Source organism: Sciurus vulgaris (genome assembly GCF_902686455.1).
Source record: "Sciurus vulgaris genome assembly, chromosome: 18".
In the NCBI taxonomy this organism is placed as follows: domain Eukaryota; kingdom Metazoa; phylum Chordata; class Mammalia; order Rodentia; family Sciuridae; genus Sciurus; species Sciurus vulgaris.
In genome coordinates, this window is record NC_136479.1 from 35,039,190 (window position 1) to 35,056,637 (window position 17,448).

The window sequence follows — 17,448 nt, forward strand, 5'->3', positions numbered from 1 at the left end:
GACCTAAAGGACTAGCTACATCCCCGCTCTTGTCCTTGCAGCTGGAGGAGCAGGGCTTCGGCAGTAACAGCCGCCTTTCAGAGCCCACACGCCGCCTGGCCAGCTCCTTTCCCAGGGCAGGCTCAGTGGTGCGACTGCGGCCTACGTGGCAGGTGCAGGCTTTCGCCGTCTCTTCTTTCTCTTTGGGGCCGGGCTGGGTGCAAGTTCTGGTGCCACAGCTGCTGCCTGTGAGGCTGAGCTGGGAGAAAAGGACAGGTGAAGCCGGTGTGCCCCCATCAACCAACACCTCCCAAGCAGGCCACCCCTGGCAGCCTTACCTTGGCCCCTCTGCCCGTTCAAACACAGCAACAAAGAAGCCACCAGTGAGTGTGCTCTCAGGAGAGGCTCGTAGGCAATGCTCAGCCCCCGGGAAAGTGCTGAGGCCCCGGTGGGGCCAGGAGGGCAGGACAGGAGCTAACCTGCAAGGAGGGAGAACTCAGGCTCCAGGGGCCACTCGGCAACCCTTCCTCTCCCCTGGGGAGACCGTCACCTGAAGGACCCTGGGTTCTGCTGCAGGGCATCCCAGACCACATCTTCATTCTCCTCCTGGCAAAGGGAGCATGTGGAGTAGACGAGGCGCTGCAAGGAGGGGAAAGAGAGCGCGTGGCACAGCGCTCGCTGCTGGAACCCCGCCAGGGCACGCAAGCGCTCCCTGCTAGGCCTGCCTGGCCCCGGCTCCTCCAGCTGCCTGCTCGGCATACCTGGGGAGGAGGGTATTTTAGTCACAAAGCTTTCCAGACTGCCCTCTGGCGCTGAAGTCCCACTTTATGAATGAGAACACTGCCTGCAGGCCCAAGGTCACGAGTGAGTCAGAACCAAGACCCAAACTGGTATGCTTCAGCTCTGAGGCGGGGGGGGGGGGGGGGGGGGGGGGGGGGTCCCACGGCCACGCGCTCCCCATCTCACCAGAGCCACTGCAGGAAGGATCCAGCAAGATGTACTGGACACGATCATAACGCTGGTCCGTTGGTGAGATTTCCAGGAAGTCGGCCTCAGCCAACTCGCAGCACGAGACGCCAGCCCGGGCCAGCATAGTGGCCATTGACGCCAGCCGCTTGGCATCCAGGTCAAAGGCAAAGATCTTCCTAGCAACAGAACTGGGTGACTTGAGAATTCATGGGGCATCGGAGGGAGAGGCACAGCGCTGACATACCAGCAGTACCATGAACATTAAGTCAAGACAGAAAATATCTAAGTGGCCTGTGGGGCTTAGGAACCTTATCTCACACCTGCACCCCTGGGAAGCTTTGCCCGGGGAAACCATGAACCACCCCAAGTCTGTCCTTTCAGCCGTCAACATATTTTGGAATAAAGATTTCTTTATTCCTACAAAATCCAGGATCAGACCAAACCCCATCTGTCCTTGGCACTCACCCCTGGTTCTTGAGAAGAGCTGCCAAGTGACTGGTCTTATTGCCTGGGGCAGCACATGCATCAATGACATGAGAACCTGGTGGCGGAGCCAGCAGCATGGCTGGGAGGCAGCTGGCCTGAGGCAGAACACAAGAGCCAGGTGATCAGGGGCTGGGCTGGTCTTCCACATCCTTCCCTCCCACCCTCCTGCCTACCTTGTCCTGCAGGATGAGGTGGCCTGCACGGTACAGAGGATGTTCATGCAGGTCTGTGTGGGCAGGAAACACAAGCAGCTCAGGCACCAAGGGATCCAGAAGAAAGTACTTCCCCTTCAGGGCCCTCAAGTCCTCCAGGCTGCAAGGAAATGTGAACCACCAACTTGAGTTCTGAATTCCTCTGTGCCAGGCCCCTCTTTAACAGCTTATTCACACAGCCAGTACTTTAAATGGCTGTGAAGGGCTGGGGGTGCAGCTCCGTGGTAGAGCACTTGCCTAGTGTGCATGAGGCCCTGGGACCCAGCCCCATCACCACAAAAAAAGTAAAATTGTGGCAAATGACATTCAAATCCAAACAAAGCCATTCCAGCACCATGGAGGGCCGAGAGGCTGTTTAGCAGGGAGCAACAGCCCCGCCCAGGGTTAGGTCTCTGTTAACCCTTGCTCAGGGTTAGATCCCAAGGAGAATGGGGATCCTTCAGCCATCCTGGTAAGAAATGAGCACCAAAACCTAGGCTAAGGCCAAGAAGAGTGGAAAAAGGAAGACTTGGAAAAGATACCAATAGGACAGTAGTAAATGACTGACGGGAGAGAAAGGAGCCATCTTGGGTGACAGTTTCTGGCAGGACCAAATGGGTGGGTGCGGGTGAGACAGCAGGTTAAAACGGGATGCCCAGGGTGCACAGTGTGCGATTGAAGAGGATGAATTCAGTTCCACATGGACAGTGCTGGTTTCTGCCAAGCAGGCACAGGAACCCAAGGGGCGAGGAAAATGAAAAGTCTAGACTGGAAGACAGGAATCAGCAGGTGGGAGGCAGGAGCAGTGTCAAGAGAACAAATCAGAGAACCCATTAGAGAAATGTAGGACCAAGGGGTGTAGGTCAGTGGGACGCTCGCCTCGCACGTCTTAGGCCTGGGTTCCACCCCTACCATGGAAAAGAAAGGTAGGATGAAAGTCCCATGAGCATCAGTGTTTAAGGGATGGGGTGGCAATCAGCCCTTGAAAAGCAACAGAGAAACTACTAGAAACAGGAAAACTCAGAAGGAGTAGTCACGACCACCCAGCATCTCTCTTCCCAAAACTCCTGCTTCCCCATGACCCCAGATGCGTCCCCTAGACGAGGGCAGCCAGACAGGATGCTAAGCTCTCACCTGGAAGCCCGGCCCTGGTAGGAGAAACCTTGTCTCTTGAAATAATCGATTGCGTCATCAGAGCAGGTCTTGAGAGTGTTCACTCGCACAAATCGAGGCACCTGGGAGACTAGAAAGCAACAGCGGTGAGCAGCAGGGACACGGCCCTCTCCTCTGAGGGCCTGACAGCTACTGCCCTCCCCCAACCCATTCCCTCCAGCTCACCTGAGCCAGGCCTGGGTCCCACTTCCAACAAGTCCTCGTTTCGGCTCACACCCCGCTGTACCTTGAGCCTCGCCAACTCAGCCTTCAGCCTCGCTTGGTGCCGGCCCAGTAGAGGCTTCCATCGGCCCCCACCCCCTCGAAAGCCCTTTCCCAGCAACAACTCATACACTAACACCTGGGGAGCGGGGAAAGACCAAGAAAACAAAACTGCTGAGCCCTAACACGCCTTAAAAGTTGGTGGCGCACGCCTGTAATCCCAGCTGGCTCCGGAGGTTGAGGCGGGAGAATGGCGAATTCAAAGCCAGCCCCAGCAAAAGTGCGGCGCTCAGCAACTCAGTGAGACCCTGACTCTAAAAAAAATACAAAATAGGGCTTGGGATGTGGCTCCGTGGTCGGGTGCCCCTGAGTTCAATTCCCGGAAATCCCTCCTCCTCCCCCCAAATAAAGGGGAAGAAAAAAAAAGTCTATAGACTGTTAGAACTGACAGGGCTAAAAAGAGACCAGTGGTCCGGTCCGTTGTAGGTCAAGGTGGCTTCCTTGTCCATCACTACACAAGAAACTGGGGGCAGCAGGACTGGAACCTGGCGCCTTGCTTGCCAGGCTTGGCCCCCGTCCCCAGGATGCTCCCTAGCAGGGTTCTGGGTTCCCCAGCCCTCCTCCTTGCAAACGACCCCTTCTCTTTCGGCCCGCGGCTCGCAGTGACAGCACAGCCACCCCGCTCCACCGGTAGCCCAGGAGGGCTCACCCTGGCCAGGTGCGGCCGCAGCTTCTTCTCGGCGCGGAGGAGGCCGGCGCTGGCGATCACGGCGTCCAGCACGGCGGCGTAGCGCTGCGTCTCGCACACCAGCGCGTACAGCGGCTTCACGTTCTGCGGGAGAGGACGCGCTGGGCCGGGCGCGGGCGGCACGGGCACCGCGCGCCGCCTCCCCCCGCGCGGCCCCTGGCCCGGGCGCCCACCTCCCTGCGCCCAGCGCCGCTACCTGGAAGCTGCTGGCGTACACCAGCCCCTTGATGGAGCCCTGGCGGTTCTCCACGCCCGCCAGCACGGCGGCCGCGGCCGCGTACAGCGCCATGCTCCCGCTCCCGCTCCCGCGTGCTTTTACGGCTCCGTCGCAAAGCGCGGCCGGCTTTGCGCCCGCCGCCCGGACTTCCGGGGTCAAAAAGCACGCGCTTTCCTGGTCGCCTGGTCTCGCGCGTGTCCTCGGCGCGGAAAGCGGGGAGGAAAAAACGAGGGGCAGGGGCGGGTTCGGCCTGATGGGCCCCCGCCTTCGCCCGCCGGGCGTCGGGTTAACCGACGGGCGATCTTCCCATGGCGCCACCCACGGGTCCCACGCGGCTCGGCCGGAGCGGGCACCGCCCCCGCCCGGCTCCTGCACGCGCGGGTGGATGGTCGTCTGCGCCCAGCCTGCTCCGAGGGCGTCTTCTCGGTCTCGACTCTGGTCGAATTGAAAGCAAATGGAAGAGAATACAAAAAAAAAAAAAGAGAGAGAGAGAGAGAGAGAAACGGAGACGGACCTCAAGGGATCGGCGCTGCCGTCCTGAGCACGGAGGGCACCTCCTCGAGGGAAAACGGCGCCTGGCTACCGGGGTCGGGGTTTTGTAGGGTCTCGCGGGGCCAAGTGCCGGTTGCTGGCGGCGGGGACAGGAGGCGGGCAGGGGAATCGTCGATCAGGGAGGGTCCCCGGGGCGCACGGTTCTCCTTTTCTCCTGGGGGCTGTTGATTCCCATATCCTTCACTAATCCCTGCTTCTAGACCTGCGTCTAGGTGAAGCCCTAACCAAGCCAGGTGTGCTGGTGTGCGCCGAGGACCAGCCTCAGCAACACTGTCTCAAAAAGGAGTGGGGCGTGTAGCTCGGTGGTAGGGCGTCCCTGGGTTGGATCCCTACTACTGGGGGGAACACCCAATATTAATAACAATGTGAAAGAACACAAATGGACGTGATATTGAACAACCAATTGCAGATCCCTCCCAGCAGATGAGTGGGCAGTGGATGGGGGCAGAAGTAACATGGCGCCAGGGCGGAGTGACAGCTTCTGCAGGTGCTTGCCTACTCTTGTATGTGGAAGAGAAAGGCCACCAACAAGCTCCCCGTTAACAGTCCCAAAGGATGAGGTCTAGGATCTCTCACCCAGTGTCAGTGGGACCTCCTCCTTGGTCAGGACTGCTTTGGCTGCAAGTGACAGAACTCCAGCCAATTAAACAAAAAGGGAGGAGGATTATTTGCTCACACAAATGGGAATTCCCTGAGATTGGGGCACTTTCATTTCAGGCATGGCTGGATCTAGGGACATAAATGTTACCAACAAGCTTTTAAATTAAAATCTGATCAAATGTGTTTGCTCACATGTCTGTGTTTTCTTGTTTCTTTCTGTGGTGTGCCCTTGATGACTTCATTTTCAGTTGGGCATTTTCCACATAATGGCAGAGAAGGGCCCAGCAGCTCCAGGCAGCTGTGGTCCAGAGAGCCTGACACTCTCCAACAGCACCACCGTGACCCCAGTGCTAGGATTTGGACCCTCCTGGTTCAGTTGTTACAGGGCAGAGGTCTGCCACAAAGCTGGGCAGGCAGGGAGTCTCTTTGCTCAGCCCAGTTCTTGCAGTCATACCAGAAAGATCTCCGACATGTAGCTTTGAGTAACAGGCACAAGTTTATTAGAATGGCTGGGACAAGGGGATACTCCAGGGAGAGTAGGTCCTCTTGGGAGAAAGATGGTATACCTCACCTGCCCTCATTTTATCCGGGGTCTCAGGGAAGTTGCCAGAGTCATGCCCAGGTCCACCTCGACATCCGACAGCAGGAGACCTCAGGTGTTCAAGTCCCCACTGGCCTGGATAACTCTAGGTCTCTTGGGCCCATGCTAACCAGATCTAATTGGAACCTGTTCACAGATTCTATGGTAAGGGGTGATTCTTCTCTCCCTGAGTTCTGGGATCTGGTCTGTGTCACAAAAGCCTCCCCACTTTGGGGTAACTTGTGTTCCTTTTATTGGCATTTTGGTCCTGCATTTCTCCTGCAGATAGCAGGTTGTTTCCTGAGGAATGGAACCTGTCCTGTCAACATAAGGCAGGTGGAGCTGCAGGTGAATTGCCTTTTTAAGAAAAGGGAGCCGGTGGCTGGCATGAGCACACATGAGAGATGGAAGCAGGCCTCAACAGACTCATTGATGCCCTTTATTAAGCGCAGTCACTCAGGCATCTGAGGGGCTCATTTTCGGGGTAGAAAATGGCCCGTGGTCGCAGAAGGGGGTCTGCGTTTTCTAGTTTGCAATGAATGGCTTCACCCCTGGAGACTTAAGCACAACGTGCTGGTTGATTCAGGCAATCAGGAAAGAAGTAAAAAATCCGAAACTCTCCAGCTGGGAAGGGTGAAAGGGCAGAGGCCGGCGCTCTCTGCTTACCTTACTCCTCGGGTCCATCCTTACCCAGAGCTCCACTCTCTGCTGCTTCTCCAGGACTCGGCAGCAATGGAGAGGGTGAAACTCCAGGGCCCAGTGCTCAGTAGCCACCTCCTCCTTTCAGGACCCATTGTCACTGGGAAGGGACATGTTTGCTTTCCTCCTCCTACTCCCGGTGACCCTGTCCTTTCTTCCTGGGGGTTGTCATTTTCCATATCTTTCAGCTAGGCGTAATCCCAGCAACTCAAGAGACTGAGACAGGAGGACCACAAGTTCTGAGGCCAGCCTCAGCAACTTAGGGAGACCCTATCTCAAAAAAACAAGAGGGGGGTTTGGGGATATACTCAGTTGGTAGAGCGCTTGCCTGGAAAGCACAAGGCCCTGGGTTCAATCCCCAGCACCCTCAAAAAATAAAGGGGCTGAGGCTGTAGCTCAGTGGTAAATTGCCCTGGGTTAAATCCATCCTACCCACAAAACAAACACCAAAGAAAAGGACTTGAGCATTAAGCAGTACTTGTGTACGACAAATATTTACAGCCCGTTTAAAGAAAGAATGAATGAATTTATTATCGTGAATAAATGTTTTAATTTCCCAGATGATAAAGTGTTTCCGCCCTCTGCTGGAGAAGTAGGTGCAGGGCATGGTCGGGAGGCGCAGCTGCTCAGCGGAACTTCGCGTTCCCACGCTGGCCCCGCTGGCCCCGCTAACCCTGGCAAAAGTTGACAAGTTCTCCTGTGGCCGACCGGGAAGGGGCGATGGCTCCTCGGGGACATACAGGCGGTGAGGGGGTCACCATGGACCAGGGGACCCAAGTCTCAGTGCCGGGCGCCATGGGCCTGTGGGCAGGGAGCAGCAGGGCGGCCTTACATCTTGGGAGGCCGTGGGGGGGCGAGGTGGCCAGGCCCGCTGGGTGGGGACACCATCATGGGGAGGGAGTTGCTGCCCCGTTCGTGCCAGCACGTGTCCAGGATGGGGTAGAGCTTGCCCTGGAAGTCGGCCTGGAAGGTGTAGAGCGGCCGCAAGTCCTCGGGGCGGTCGGCGTCGAAGAAGGTGAGCTGCCCCTGCTCGTAGTGCAGGTAGACCCCGATGCGGTGGGGCCGACCGGCCACGGGCAAGGGCACGCGCGGGCAGCTGAAGGCCTCGTACACCCGGCCCTCCTTCAGGCCCACGAGCCACACGCCATGCTCGGGGGACTTGCTCAGTTTGCCCTTGCGGCTGGCTGTGCCCTTGATGACCCCCAGGCGCCAGTGGCTCTTGCTGCCCACCACCACCTCCCAGTAGTGGCGGCCACAGGAAAAGCCCCGGCTGGCCAGGACACAGGTGCTGTAGTCGAAGCGCTCGGGCTGGCTGGCGCACGGCTGCGCCAGGAGCCCACGCTGCACCACCGTGTTGCCCTTGGAGAGCTCCAGGAGTGGGTGGGCAGTGGCAGGGTCCAGCTTGAGCGACTCTGGGGCTGGGAGGGAGACCAGAGAAGGCACGAGGTTAGCCGCATAGAAGGCAGCAGCCACTGCCCCGCCGAGGCCGATGCCGGTCCTCAGCGCCCCAGGCAGAGGGACGCCTGGACCCTGCGGGGCAGGCCCGAGCCTGCCTGCTGGAGGGCTGGGAGGCCTGCGTGCTGTGCTCCCGGCCCCAACCTGGGCGACCCGAGGTGGCTGCGGCTGCCTGAGTTGCCCGCCTCCTCAGGCCGCTCAGGGAGGGCAGCCCAGCCCAGCTCTCTGCTGATGACCTGCTGACCAGTTTACCCCAGAAACGCGCAGCAGACCCACTGTTCACAGGCGGCCATCTTTTCTCCCCACCTTCACGATCGCGCGCCCCACTTTGCCTTTGAAAGGGTAAACCCAGCCTCTTGGCTGGTCTCCTGGCACACCGGAGCCTGCTCTCGTAAAAGAATTCATTAAATGCCGCTGAGCCACATTTGACAGAAACAGCCACCGCTTGTAAGAGGCCACCCCCCCGCGTGTCCACGCTCTGCCGCCCGGCCAGGCAGGCTCCGCAGCCCCTCTTCAGACACCAGGGGCCTGAAGCCCCGAAACCGCAGAATTTGCTCAGCCACTAGACAGAGCTCAATCCCGCAGAGTGGGCAGCCACCCCGGCCTGCACCTACCACTGCCCACCCAGAGGGCCCTCTCAGCGCTCGGGAGTGTAGACGCTGTCTGCAGTCAGCCCCGGTGGCAGTCCCCAGGAGGGAGGAGGGGCTAGGGCCTCACCTGGTAGAACTTTCCGGAACAGCCTTTTCCATACTGTCAGCTTGATGTCAGCCTGGTGGAGGCCTGGCTTGAAGGAGATGGGGCTGAACGTGCTTTCCAAAGGCCGGGCCTGCTGGAGCTCTGCTCTGCGAGCAACAGGTCACACGATGGACCCACCCTCTGTCCAGTGTGGGAGGCCTCCCAGTCAAGTCCCTCACTGTGCCCACCCTTCCCTCTTGGACCTGTCTCCTTCCTAGAAGGGCAACACTCCACAGCAACGGTTCTCAGAGTGCAGGGCTGGGGACCAGCCGCATGCATTACCTGGGGACCTGGTGGAAATGCTGATTCCTGGGTCCCGCCCCAGACCTGCCAATCAGAAACTGAGCAATGGGGTCACATGATCTGTCTTACTCCACCCTCCAGGTGATTCTGGCATGTGCTGACCTCTAAGAACCCCTCTTTTCTATCAAGTGACCCAGAAGCCCGCCAGAGTTGGAGTGGATTGTGCTCCGCACTCAGCCAGGCAGACTGTGTCCATCCACTTAAGCCCCTGCCTCCTCACCACACTGTCCCCAAGAGTAAAGAAAACTTGAGAAAACAAGGAGATCCCCAAAACAGGGTCAGGGCAGCAGGAATGTTCATCTGCAGGGACTAAGAGCATGGGTCCACTCCCTTCCCAGGGTCAAGGCCCTGTCAGGCCACAGCCCACCTCTCCCACCTCATCACCCAGGCCTCCTGCGGGCACTGTGCTACCCGGCAATACTTCTCAAGGCACCCACGGTCACCTCACCCTCTCCCAGGCCTCTGCCTGCAGCTGGCATCCTGCAGCTGGCACTTCCTCCCCGTGGCCCGGGTGGAGGGGAACTGTAGCTGGCTGCCCACCTCCCATCTGCAACATCCCTGAAGACAGGGACGGGGCTGTCACTGTCCTGGGCTTGGACAGAGCCAGAGTGGGCAGACGCCTAACGGACACTGGTCACATGGAAAGGAGGATCCATTGGAGGTGCGACGCCCATCCCGCAGCCACCACACCCTGGCTGCCGTCTCCCAGCACTCCTGGGCTGTTACCTGGAGGCCATGGAGTGGTAGTTCTGGAGGACAGAGAGGGGCAGGTTATGGCTGCGCCAAAGTCAAAGCCAAGTGCGGCTGTCAGAGAGGGGACCACGCCCTAGTCCACTCACCCGGATGAACTCGTGGTGGCTCTCACTGCCAAACTGCTCCAACACACGCTCTGCCTGGGCCAGTCGCTCACGCGTGCCCTGGGCCTGCTCCAGCTGCATGTCCAGGGAGGCCACTAGGCCGCGCGTGTGGCCCTCTACCCCCTCCAGGCAGCGGGCCTTCTCCTCATCCACCAGGTGGTGCAGCTCCTGGAACTCGCGGTGGATCACCCAGCTGAAGACATCTGACTCATTCTGGGACAAGGAGGGACAGTCCCTAGGAGTCCCAGCTCAGCAGCCTGGCTGTGGCTGGCCTCAGTATCCCCAGGACCTTCCCGGGCCTTCCCAGTTGGGGCGAGCCTCGGAGGCCGTGTGGGTGGACGCCTGCCAGGGAGTTCACTGTGTGCTTGGGGCCCTAGAGGTGGCCGTGGGGGAGGGCTGCTGCTGAAGGGACCCCCGGTTCCCATTTCCAATACAGCGGCTCCACTTCTGCCTGTTTTCTGGGGGTATGGTGTGGAAGCTGGGGGGCCCCACATGCTAGGCAACTGCTCCACCACCGAGACGCACCCCTGGCCTGCTTCTGCTGTTTCCATCATTACGTGCACAGTTTGATCCCAGAGTCCACCATGAAAAAAGTGAAAGGCCCTGCAGAGCAGGACCCTGGCGCTACGCCGAGGGCGCTCCCTCCAGGGCGAGGAGGCTGAGGAGATTGTGCGCCACTCCTGCCCCTGCTCCACCTCCAGCCCAAGGGTAAACAGCACCAAGGGCTCCTGGCCTCTCCAGGCCTCTGCTCCCAGCTGAGAGGACATCTTGACAGACTGGCAAGGTCAAGCACCAGGGGGCAGGAGAGGCATGCTGAGCTTTGGGCAGTTTATCTCAGGGGACTCATGCCCTGGGTTCTCTCAGCCCCAAGGACACAGAAGATGAAAGACAACTTGGAGCCAGGCCTGACAACTGAGCTGAATTCCTCCAGAAGGATTTGCACTTTCCCCACCCGGCCCTGGAACGCTTTGAACTTGTTTTGTGTGGCAGGTAAAGGACAAATTGAAGAATCAAAACTGGGCTCACTGGGGGTGTGACTCAGTGGTAGAGCACTTGCCTGGCAAGCATGAGGCCCTGGGTTTAAAAAAAAAAAAAAGCCTGTAATCCCAGCAACTCAAGAGGCTGAGGCAGGAGGATCACAGATTGGAGGCCAACTTCAGCAATTTGGCAAAACCTTACGCAACTTAACTTAGTGAGACCCTATCTTTAAAAAAAGGGTGGAGAGCTAGGGATGTAGCCCAGTGGGTTCAATCCCCTGCACCAAAAAAAAAAAAAAAAAAAAACCGGGCTCTTCAGATGAAGAGCCTGGTCCCAGGGTGAGGCTGAGGCAAAGGACACTCACAACAATCCGGGTCCTGTTGTTCACCAGTTTGGCAATATGTTCTTCCACCTTCCTTTGCTCCTGCTTCAGGTCAGAGATGAGGGTCGCGAGCTCCTCCTGGAGGCAAGGAGCCCAGGCCCCGTGAGCAGCTGGCCATCCCCCACTCTGCTCCTCAGCGTTGCCCTGGGGCTCCTGGAGTACCTTCCTGGAGTACCACCGGCCACCAGCACCCGCAGGAGGGCCAGGGCTAGCCAAGTGCCCTTGACCCCTAAGGTTAAGAGTGTTCAAGAAAGTCTGCAGCAGCAGCGGATCCCAACATCATCCCTTGCTAGGACAGGTAGTCTCTCCATGAAACAATACAGCCACCCAAAGTCACCATACTGCATCTGACAGTGACAAGGGCCAACCTAAAGCTAACACTCCTTTCACTAAAGGCTGCCTGCTCCTGGTCACCAGCAGGTCCAGAAGCAGCACTAGATCAAGAGTTGTCAGCGAGGCCGGCCCCCGTGAGACCAGCTCTCCTGCCAGTGGTGCTCATGTGGCCCAGGTGAAGCCTGGGGACTCCCCACGCCCTTCAGGCTCCGTCAGCCCAGCAGCCTTGGACCCAGCCTGGATTTGGGGCTGCCCTGCCTCAGCCTGCGGTGCCAGCCGAGACCCCCGCACCACTGTCTGGATCCGCAGCTTGCCAGAGCCCCAGCTGGTCTGTGCCATTCGATCATTTCCAAGCAAATGCAGGAGTTTCAGGAAAGGGTTAAGAGCAAAGCGAGTGTGTGGTCGCGGTCAGCACCCTCGCCCTGGCTAGTGCGAAGGGATCCCAAGGGTCACCCACCCGAGGCAGCGCTCTGCACTGACTTCCTCCCCTCCCCACAGCCCGCTCTGGTGGATGTCAGTGCACGGTGGCCACACAGCACATCCAGTGTCCCTGTCCCTCAAGGTGTCCATCTTCACACAGCCCTCCTGGCTCCCAGGCCACATCCTGCCCCGACCGCAGCGCCCCCTGCTGTGCCAGGGAAATCCCGAGCTGGGTCCAGCTCGCCCCTCTGCCACCCACAAAGTCCTCAGGGACTCTGCCTTCCGGGTGTCTCTGGCGTGGGCCAGACCTTCCTGCCACATCCACTCAGTTCCCTGTGCCCTCACACCCTCCTCTCAGCCTCACACTGCCATCTGCCCTCCAGCTGCAAGTGCCTGGCCGTGTGTCCCCCCCCCCCCCCAACACACACACAGCCTCTAGATGCCACTCTCCCAGTCTGGGACTGGCTCACGGCGCCTACCACACCCTGCTCCTACCTCACTCCCCCTCCAGCTCCATGGCGTGATTCTGCGGCCATAGGCGCACCTCCTGGCCCTCTGAACACTCCTTGTGCCTGGGAGCTTCTTCCTCCTCTACCTGTCCCTGCAGCGCAGGTCTCAGCAGTCCACCTCCTCCAGAAGCCACCCACCACCAGAGACCAGGCTGACCCTGTCCCACCACCTGTCCCGCAGGCCTGCTGCCTGTGTGGAGCCCTGAGGTGCACACAGCTCTTAGCAGACTCCAGCTGGGCTCCCAGGCAGAGGCCAGCACAGCTCCGAGAACACATCAGAGGCCCAGAAAACGTGTGGGGGCAGTAGGAGCCAAAGACACCTCGCCTGTCCTGGACACACTGCCAGAGCAGCCAGCGCGGAACCCGGCAGCCCCCAGGCCTCTGCCCGCCTCCTCCGGCCTGCATCTTGCCATCCTCCCCTCCAGTTCCAGCCACCATGCCAAGTGCCTCCTTCCAGTCCATTCTTGGTCCCCAGCACTGGAAAGCACACTGGCCTGCTAGGCTGGCGGTGGGGTCCAGGGGCAGAGCGCTTGCCCAGAACAAGGGGGCCCCAAGTTCATCCCAGCATTGGAGAAAAAGGAAAACTGACCTCAGTTTGGTCCTAGCTCCACAATTCACAAGCTGCATGACCTTGGACAAGACCCCTCCCTTCTCTGAATCCCAGTTTCACATTAGTAAAATACAACCGAGTCACTCTAAAGAGGGAGGGAGGCTGGGCAGACGAACTGCTTCCTCAGCCTCTGATCAATGTGGGGACCCAAGATACTCTGGTTACTACACCTCTCAGAGGACAGTCTGCTAACCAAGGGAGATGTCCACGAGGGCTGGAACCCAGGGATTCAGTGAGCACACCATGGACATCCATCCTATGCCAGGCACAGTGACACATCAGGGAGGAAACAGTCTCTGCTGCTGGTGCACCTGGGCACACAAGCAGAACACTCCAGAAACAAACCAGCTGCAAAGCAAAGCAGAGAAAGGGGCTGCGAGCAGCAGTAGGCAGCTCTCGCTGTGGCAGGGGGCAAGCCCCAGGGCAGAGCTGGAGGGAACTGCGTCCTGGCCATGGGACCCTTCTGTGTGCCAGGCAGTGGCTCCTCAGTCCCCTGCTCCCCACGGCCCCCCAGCAGCCCTGCCTTCGCACCTTCATGCGGCTGTAGACAGTGGAGATCGGCGTGACCCGGTGGCGCTGGTGGGAGCCCAACAGGCCACAGAGGCCACAGATGAGCTCCTGGTCCTTCTCGCAGAAAAGGCTGAGTGGGTTTCGGTGGTGGGAGCAAACGGCGGGCTCTGGGTTCCCTGGGAGCCGCAGGGCCTCAATGACCCCAGCCAGGGAGACATTGGGCGGGGAGCTGCAGCCATCCACCGCCTGGCGGCACACGGGGCAGCGCAGCTGCGAGTCTAGGTGCTGGGACAGGGAGACTAGGCAGTCCTTGCAGCAGGAATGGCCACACAGCAGCACCAAGGGTTCTCTGAAGACCTCCAGGCAGATGGGACACTGGAGCTGGGCCTGCAGCTCGGGCACACTCACTTGCCACGCCACGCACGCTGCCCGGGTGAAACACATGTCAACAGGCTCCACTGGCCTGCCCCCCCCACCGCCCCCGCCCCTGACCCTGAGGGCTGCTGGCATCTCAGAGGAGGTGCTGGTCCTGTGTACAAGGCTTAACCCACTATCACCTCGGGCCTCAGTTTCCCCGTCTGTAAAACAAGCGCTGGAACCAAAACTGTCACTTGGAGATGCAGGATGCTTCACTTCCCACTGAGACCTGGAGTCACGGGGAAGGGCCATCCTGCTGCATCCCCTCAGTACCTGGACCAGAACGCGGTGGCAAAAACAGCCTAAGCTCCTCCCACCTTCTAGGTCAGTTCTGGAACTTGCCAGCAAGAAAGCCGAGTTATACTGGAGTTTCCTGAGCCCCATGTCCAGGGATTGTGTTGCAGGGGGTCTCCAGGGACACCCAGAACGCTGCACATATAATGGACGCAATTCAAGAGCAGACTGTTCCTAAGAGTTGGGGACCCAGACGGGCTCTGTCCTCACCTCACACCCACTCCCCATGGAAAGCCACTGGCAGGGAGGAGCACCTGCGTGCAGACCACGGGGAACCTGACGCACCCACCTGGCTGCTCACCGTCCACCAGGCTTCCCATTGGGACCTCAAGCCAGCAGCAGTGTCTGATCACTACTCCCTTCTTCCAGAGAGCTGGGCAGCACAGCTGCACACCTGCTCCACTGCCTGGTTTCTGCCCCTTCCCTCCACCCCTCTCCCAGTAACACCCGTGTCATCAAAGTCACCCAGAATCAGGTGGAAACTGGGTCATATCACGGGACTGGGGAGGCAGTCCCTGCTGGGTCCACTCCGATAACCTCAGCTTTCAGGGGTCGGCCAGGATGGGGGAGGAGCAGATGTGGAGGATGGGGCGCGCCCTCCCCGTCCACCAACCCCAAACGGGCAGGAACATGCCATGACAGGCTGCTTTCTGAATCTCCCTTAGAGACTTTGAAGGTATTTTAATTTGCTTAGATTTTCAAATTGAGGTATAATTTAATAAAATGCACAAATCCTAACCCCGTAGTTTGACTTACATCTCATGCACGTGCGTTCATTCTGAAGACCAAGGTGACCAATCCCAGCACCCAGGGGCTCCCTGTGCCTCCTCCCAGCCAGCACCTGAACGAGGACAGCCCTATCCTGACTTGTATCCTTTTGGGGCCTGTTTCTGAATTTCACGGACAGAGTCACACAGGATTGTAGTATTTTTATGTCCGATTCTTCCCCTCAATATCACTTAACTATGAACCTGTAAAATGTGAAGCCTCCAATGTTTTAGAAGTTCAGTAACTTTTTTTTTCTTTTGTATTGGGGACTGAGCCCAAGAACACTCTATCACTGAGCTACATCCCCAGCACTTTTTATTTTGAGACAGGATCTAAGTTGGCCAGGCTGGCCTTGAACTTGCGATCCTCCTGCCTCGGCTTCCCAAGTGGCTGGGATTCCAGACATGAGCCACCATACCTGGCAGAAGTCCAGTGATATTCTATTGTACAACTAATGAATATCATGGTCATCGTGTATGTTACAGGGGCATGGGGGAATATTAATTGGAAAAGGGGGAAGAACAGATTCAGTCCCACAAGGTCTGAGCTCCCAGGTTTACCAGTGGGGTGAAGTCTCCCCTGACAAGCAAGGTCAAGGCCTGGCACAGGCAGCAGAAGGCCCACTTTATTTAACTCAACAAATATTTAGTGAGAACCTGTGATGTGTATTCAGGATACAGCAAAAAACAAGACCAAGTCCCTGCCCTTCTGGAGTGTACCATCTAGAGGGCGGGGTGCAACAGGCCATAAATACACCATCCAGGAGTGTTAAATGCCACGCAGGAAGTAAACAGCGTGAACAAAGGGAAGGGAGAGCTGCCCTGTGAAGGACTGTTTTAGAAAGAGGCAGGGCGGTGTCTTTGAAGAGGGGTCAGTTGAGCTTGTTGAAAGGAAAATTCCTTAGACCAATTAAGATTGGACTTTATCTGAGCAAAGCAAAACAAAAACAATTTGTGAATCCAGAAGTTCTCAGAGCAGGTTCTGAGAACTCCAACCACCAAAGTCATCTGGCAGCATTCATGGAAAAACAGAAGCAAGACTGAGAAAACAAGCTAACTGGCCACTCAACGAGTCACAGCTATCAAGTCAGATCTGTAAACACAGCCTTATTAGTTAAAGTTGGCTACAGCGCCTCCTACGACCCACCAAAGCTCAGCTGCTATGACTAAATCCTATACTGGTTTGATCTGCTGGGCCTAATGTAGGCGCCCAGCTCAGATTCATGGCATCATATAACAAGGTGAAGGGAAAAAAGAAGGCAACCACCCTAAAGGCTGTAGGAGTGCAGGCCGGGCAATGGGTCAGCAAGTGCAAAGGCCCTGAAGCCACCGAGAGCTTGGTATCTGTGAGACACACTAGAGAGGGAACCTCAGGAGATGAGATCAGAGAGGGTTGGCAGGAAGGGTTAGGGTTAAGATCAGTGGGAGCTTGGGAGAGCTGTTTGTTTTGCAGAGATTTAGACTTTTAAAACAGCGTGCTGGCTGCCATGAAGATAGTGGATCACAGGGGCTCGAGCACCTGGGTGGATGGACAGCGATGTCAATGGCTGATAACAAGATCCAGACGAAGAGTAAGCCAGGCATACTTGTAAGTCTTGCGATTTGGCAGGCTGAGGCAGGAGGATCACAAGTGTGAGGCCTCAGCAACTTAATGAGACCCCGTCTCAAAATAAAAAATAAGGGCTGGGGATGTAGCTCAGTGGCAGAGTATCCCTGGGTCCAAGCCTTAGTACCAAAAAAAAAAAAAAAAAAAAAAAAATCAAAAAAGTACATGGGGGTATCTGGGGTCAGATGCCTGAGGAGTCCAGTGGTCTGCAGACTTCGGTCAACAACAGAATTACATGGGCAAGAACTGGGCAGTACTACCTCAGGCTCGTCCAGGCCTGAATTTCCCCGGAACGTAGGACCGTATTTCTGGAGGTCTCCCTGGCCACGTGCGCCACCCATGCTCCCAGTCATGTCCTCCATCCTGTTGCCTGTGCTCCCCCGCGATGCCCCGCCACCCACCTGCACTAAGGGGGCCGTGGAGTTCTTCCGCCGGCGCACGACCTGCTCCTCAGAGCTCTGCCCAGACAAGCCAACGTCCCACCAGCCCCATCACTCGCGGTGTGCCCTGTCACGTGCCCCGTCGTGCTCCGCGCGCCCGTCACGTGCCCCACGCTGCGCGCGCCCTTTTCCGAGACCCGTCGTGCTCCGCGCGCCCGTCACGTGCCCCACGCTGCGCGCGCCCTGTTCCCGAGACCCGTCGTGCTCCGCGCGCCTTTATCCCGTGCCCGTGGTGCTTTGCGGGGCCGTCACAGTTCTGCCAGGTCCTTCCGCGTCCTCCGCACGTGCCGGGTGAGGTTCCCGCCGCGTGAAGGCCGTTGGCGGCGGTTGGCGCCGAGAGATGATCGCTTCCTCGTGGCCCCGGAACGGAACGCCGCCGTCGGGAGCGACCTGCCGGGTACAGAGGGGTGGTGGCCGCGCCCTCGGAACCCCCGGAG

The 17,448-nt window shown here is 58.2% G+C and overlaps 3 protein-coding genes across 4 annotated transcripts in view; 1 reads left to right on the top strand and 2 right to left on the bottom strand.

Annotated features, from left to right (window-relative positions):
- Positions 1-104: 104 nt before the first annotated feature.
- NSUN5 (NOP2/Sun RNA methyltransferase 5) lies at positions 105-4,099 on the bottom strand. The gene is made up of 10 exons (XM_079121591.1): positions 3,944-4,099; positions 3,709-3,831; positions 2,964-3,138; positions 2,760-2,868; positions 1,608-1,746; positions 1,414-1,529; positions 946-1,124; positions 530-740; positions 318-458; positions 105-238 (listed from the first exon to the last, which is right to left on the bottom strand). The coding sequence occupies exons 1-10, from the start codon at positions 4,034-4,036 to the stop codon at positions 142-144; spliced, it is 1,383 nt and encodes a 460-aa protein (XP_078977717.1). The 5' UTR covers positions 4,037-4,099; the 3' UTR covers positions 105-141.
- Positions 4,100-7,130: 3,031 nt separating this feature from the next.
- On the bottom strand, positions 7,131-14,827 carry TRIM50 (tripartite motif containing 50). 2 transcript variants are annotated; one of them, XM_079120065.1, is made up of 7 exons: positions 14,488-14,827; positions 13,509-13,912; positions 11,088-11,183; positions 9,728-9,958; positions 9,615-9,637; positions 8,568-8,692; positions 7,131-7,813 (listed from the first exon to the last, which is right to left on the bottom strand). In XM_079120065.1, the coding sequence occupies exons 1-7, from the start codon at positions 14,516-14,518 to the stop codon at positions 7,224-7,226; spliced, it is 1,500 nt and encodes a 499-aa protein (XP_078976191.1). In that variant the 5' UTR covers positions 14,519-14,827; the 3' UTR covers positions 7,131-7,223. The 2 variants fall into 2 exon arrangements, with proteins under 2 accessions (XP_078976191.1, XP_078976192.1); XM_079120066.1 differs by having other exon boundaries at positions 7,680-7,813; positions 8,568-8,687.
- A 2,050-nt stretch (positions 14,828-16,877) lies between these two features.
- FKBP6 (FKBP prolyl isomerase family member 6 (inactive)) overlaps positions 16,878-17,448 on the top strand; it is a gene marked incomplete at its 5' end in the record, with an annotated part of 33,382 nt that continues 32,811 nt past the window's right edge. The window contains one exon of the mRNA XM_079120068.1: positions 16,878-17,408. Within this exon, the coding sequence (XP_078976194.1) occupies positions 17,352-17,408 (57 nt within the window). The remainder of the gene's footprint in view (positions 17,409-17,448) is intronic.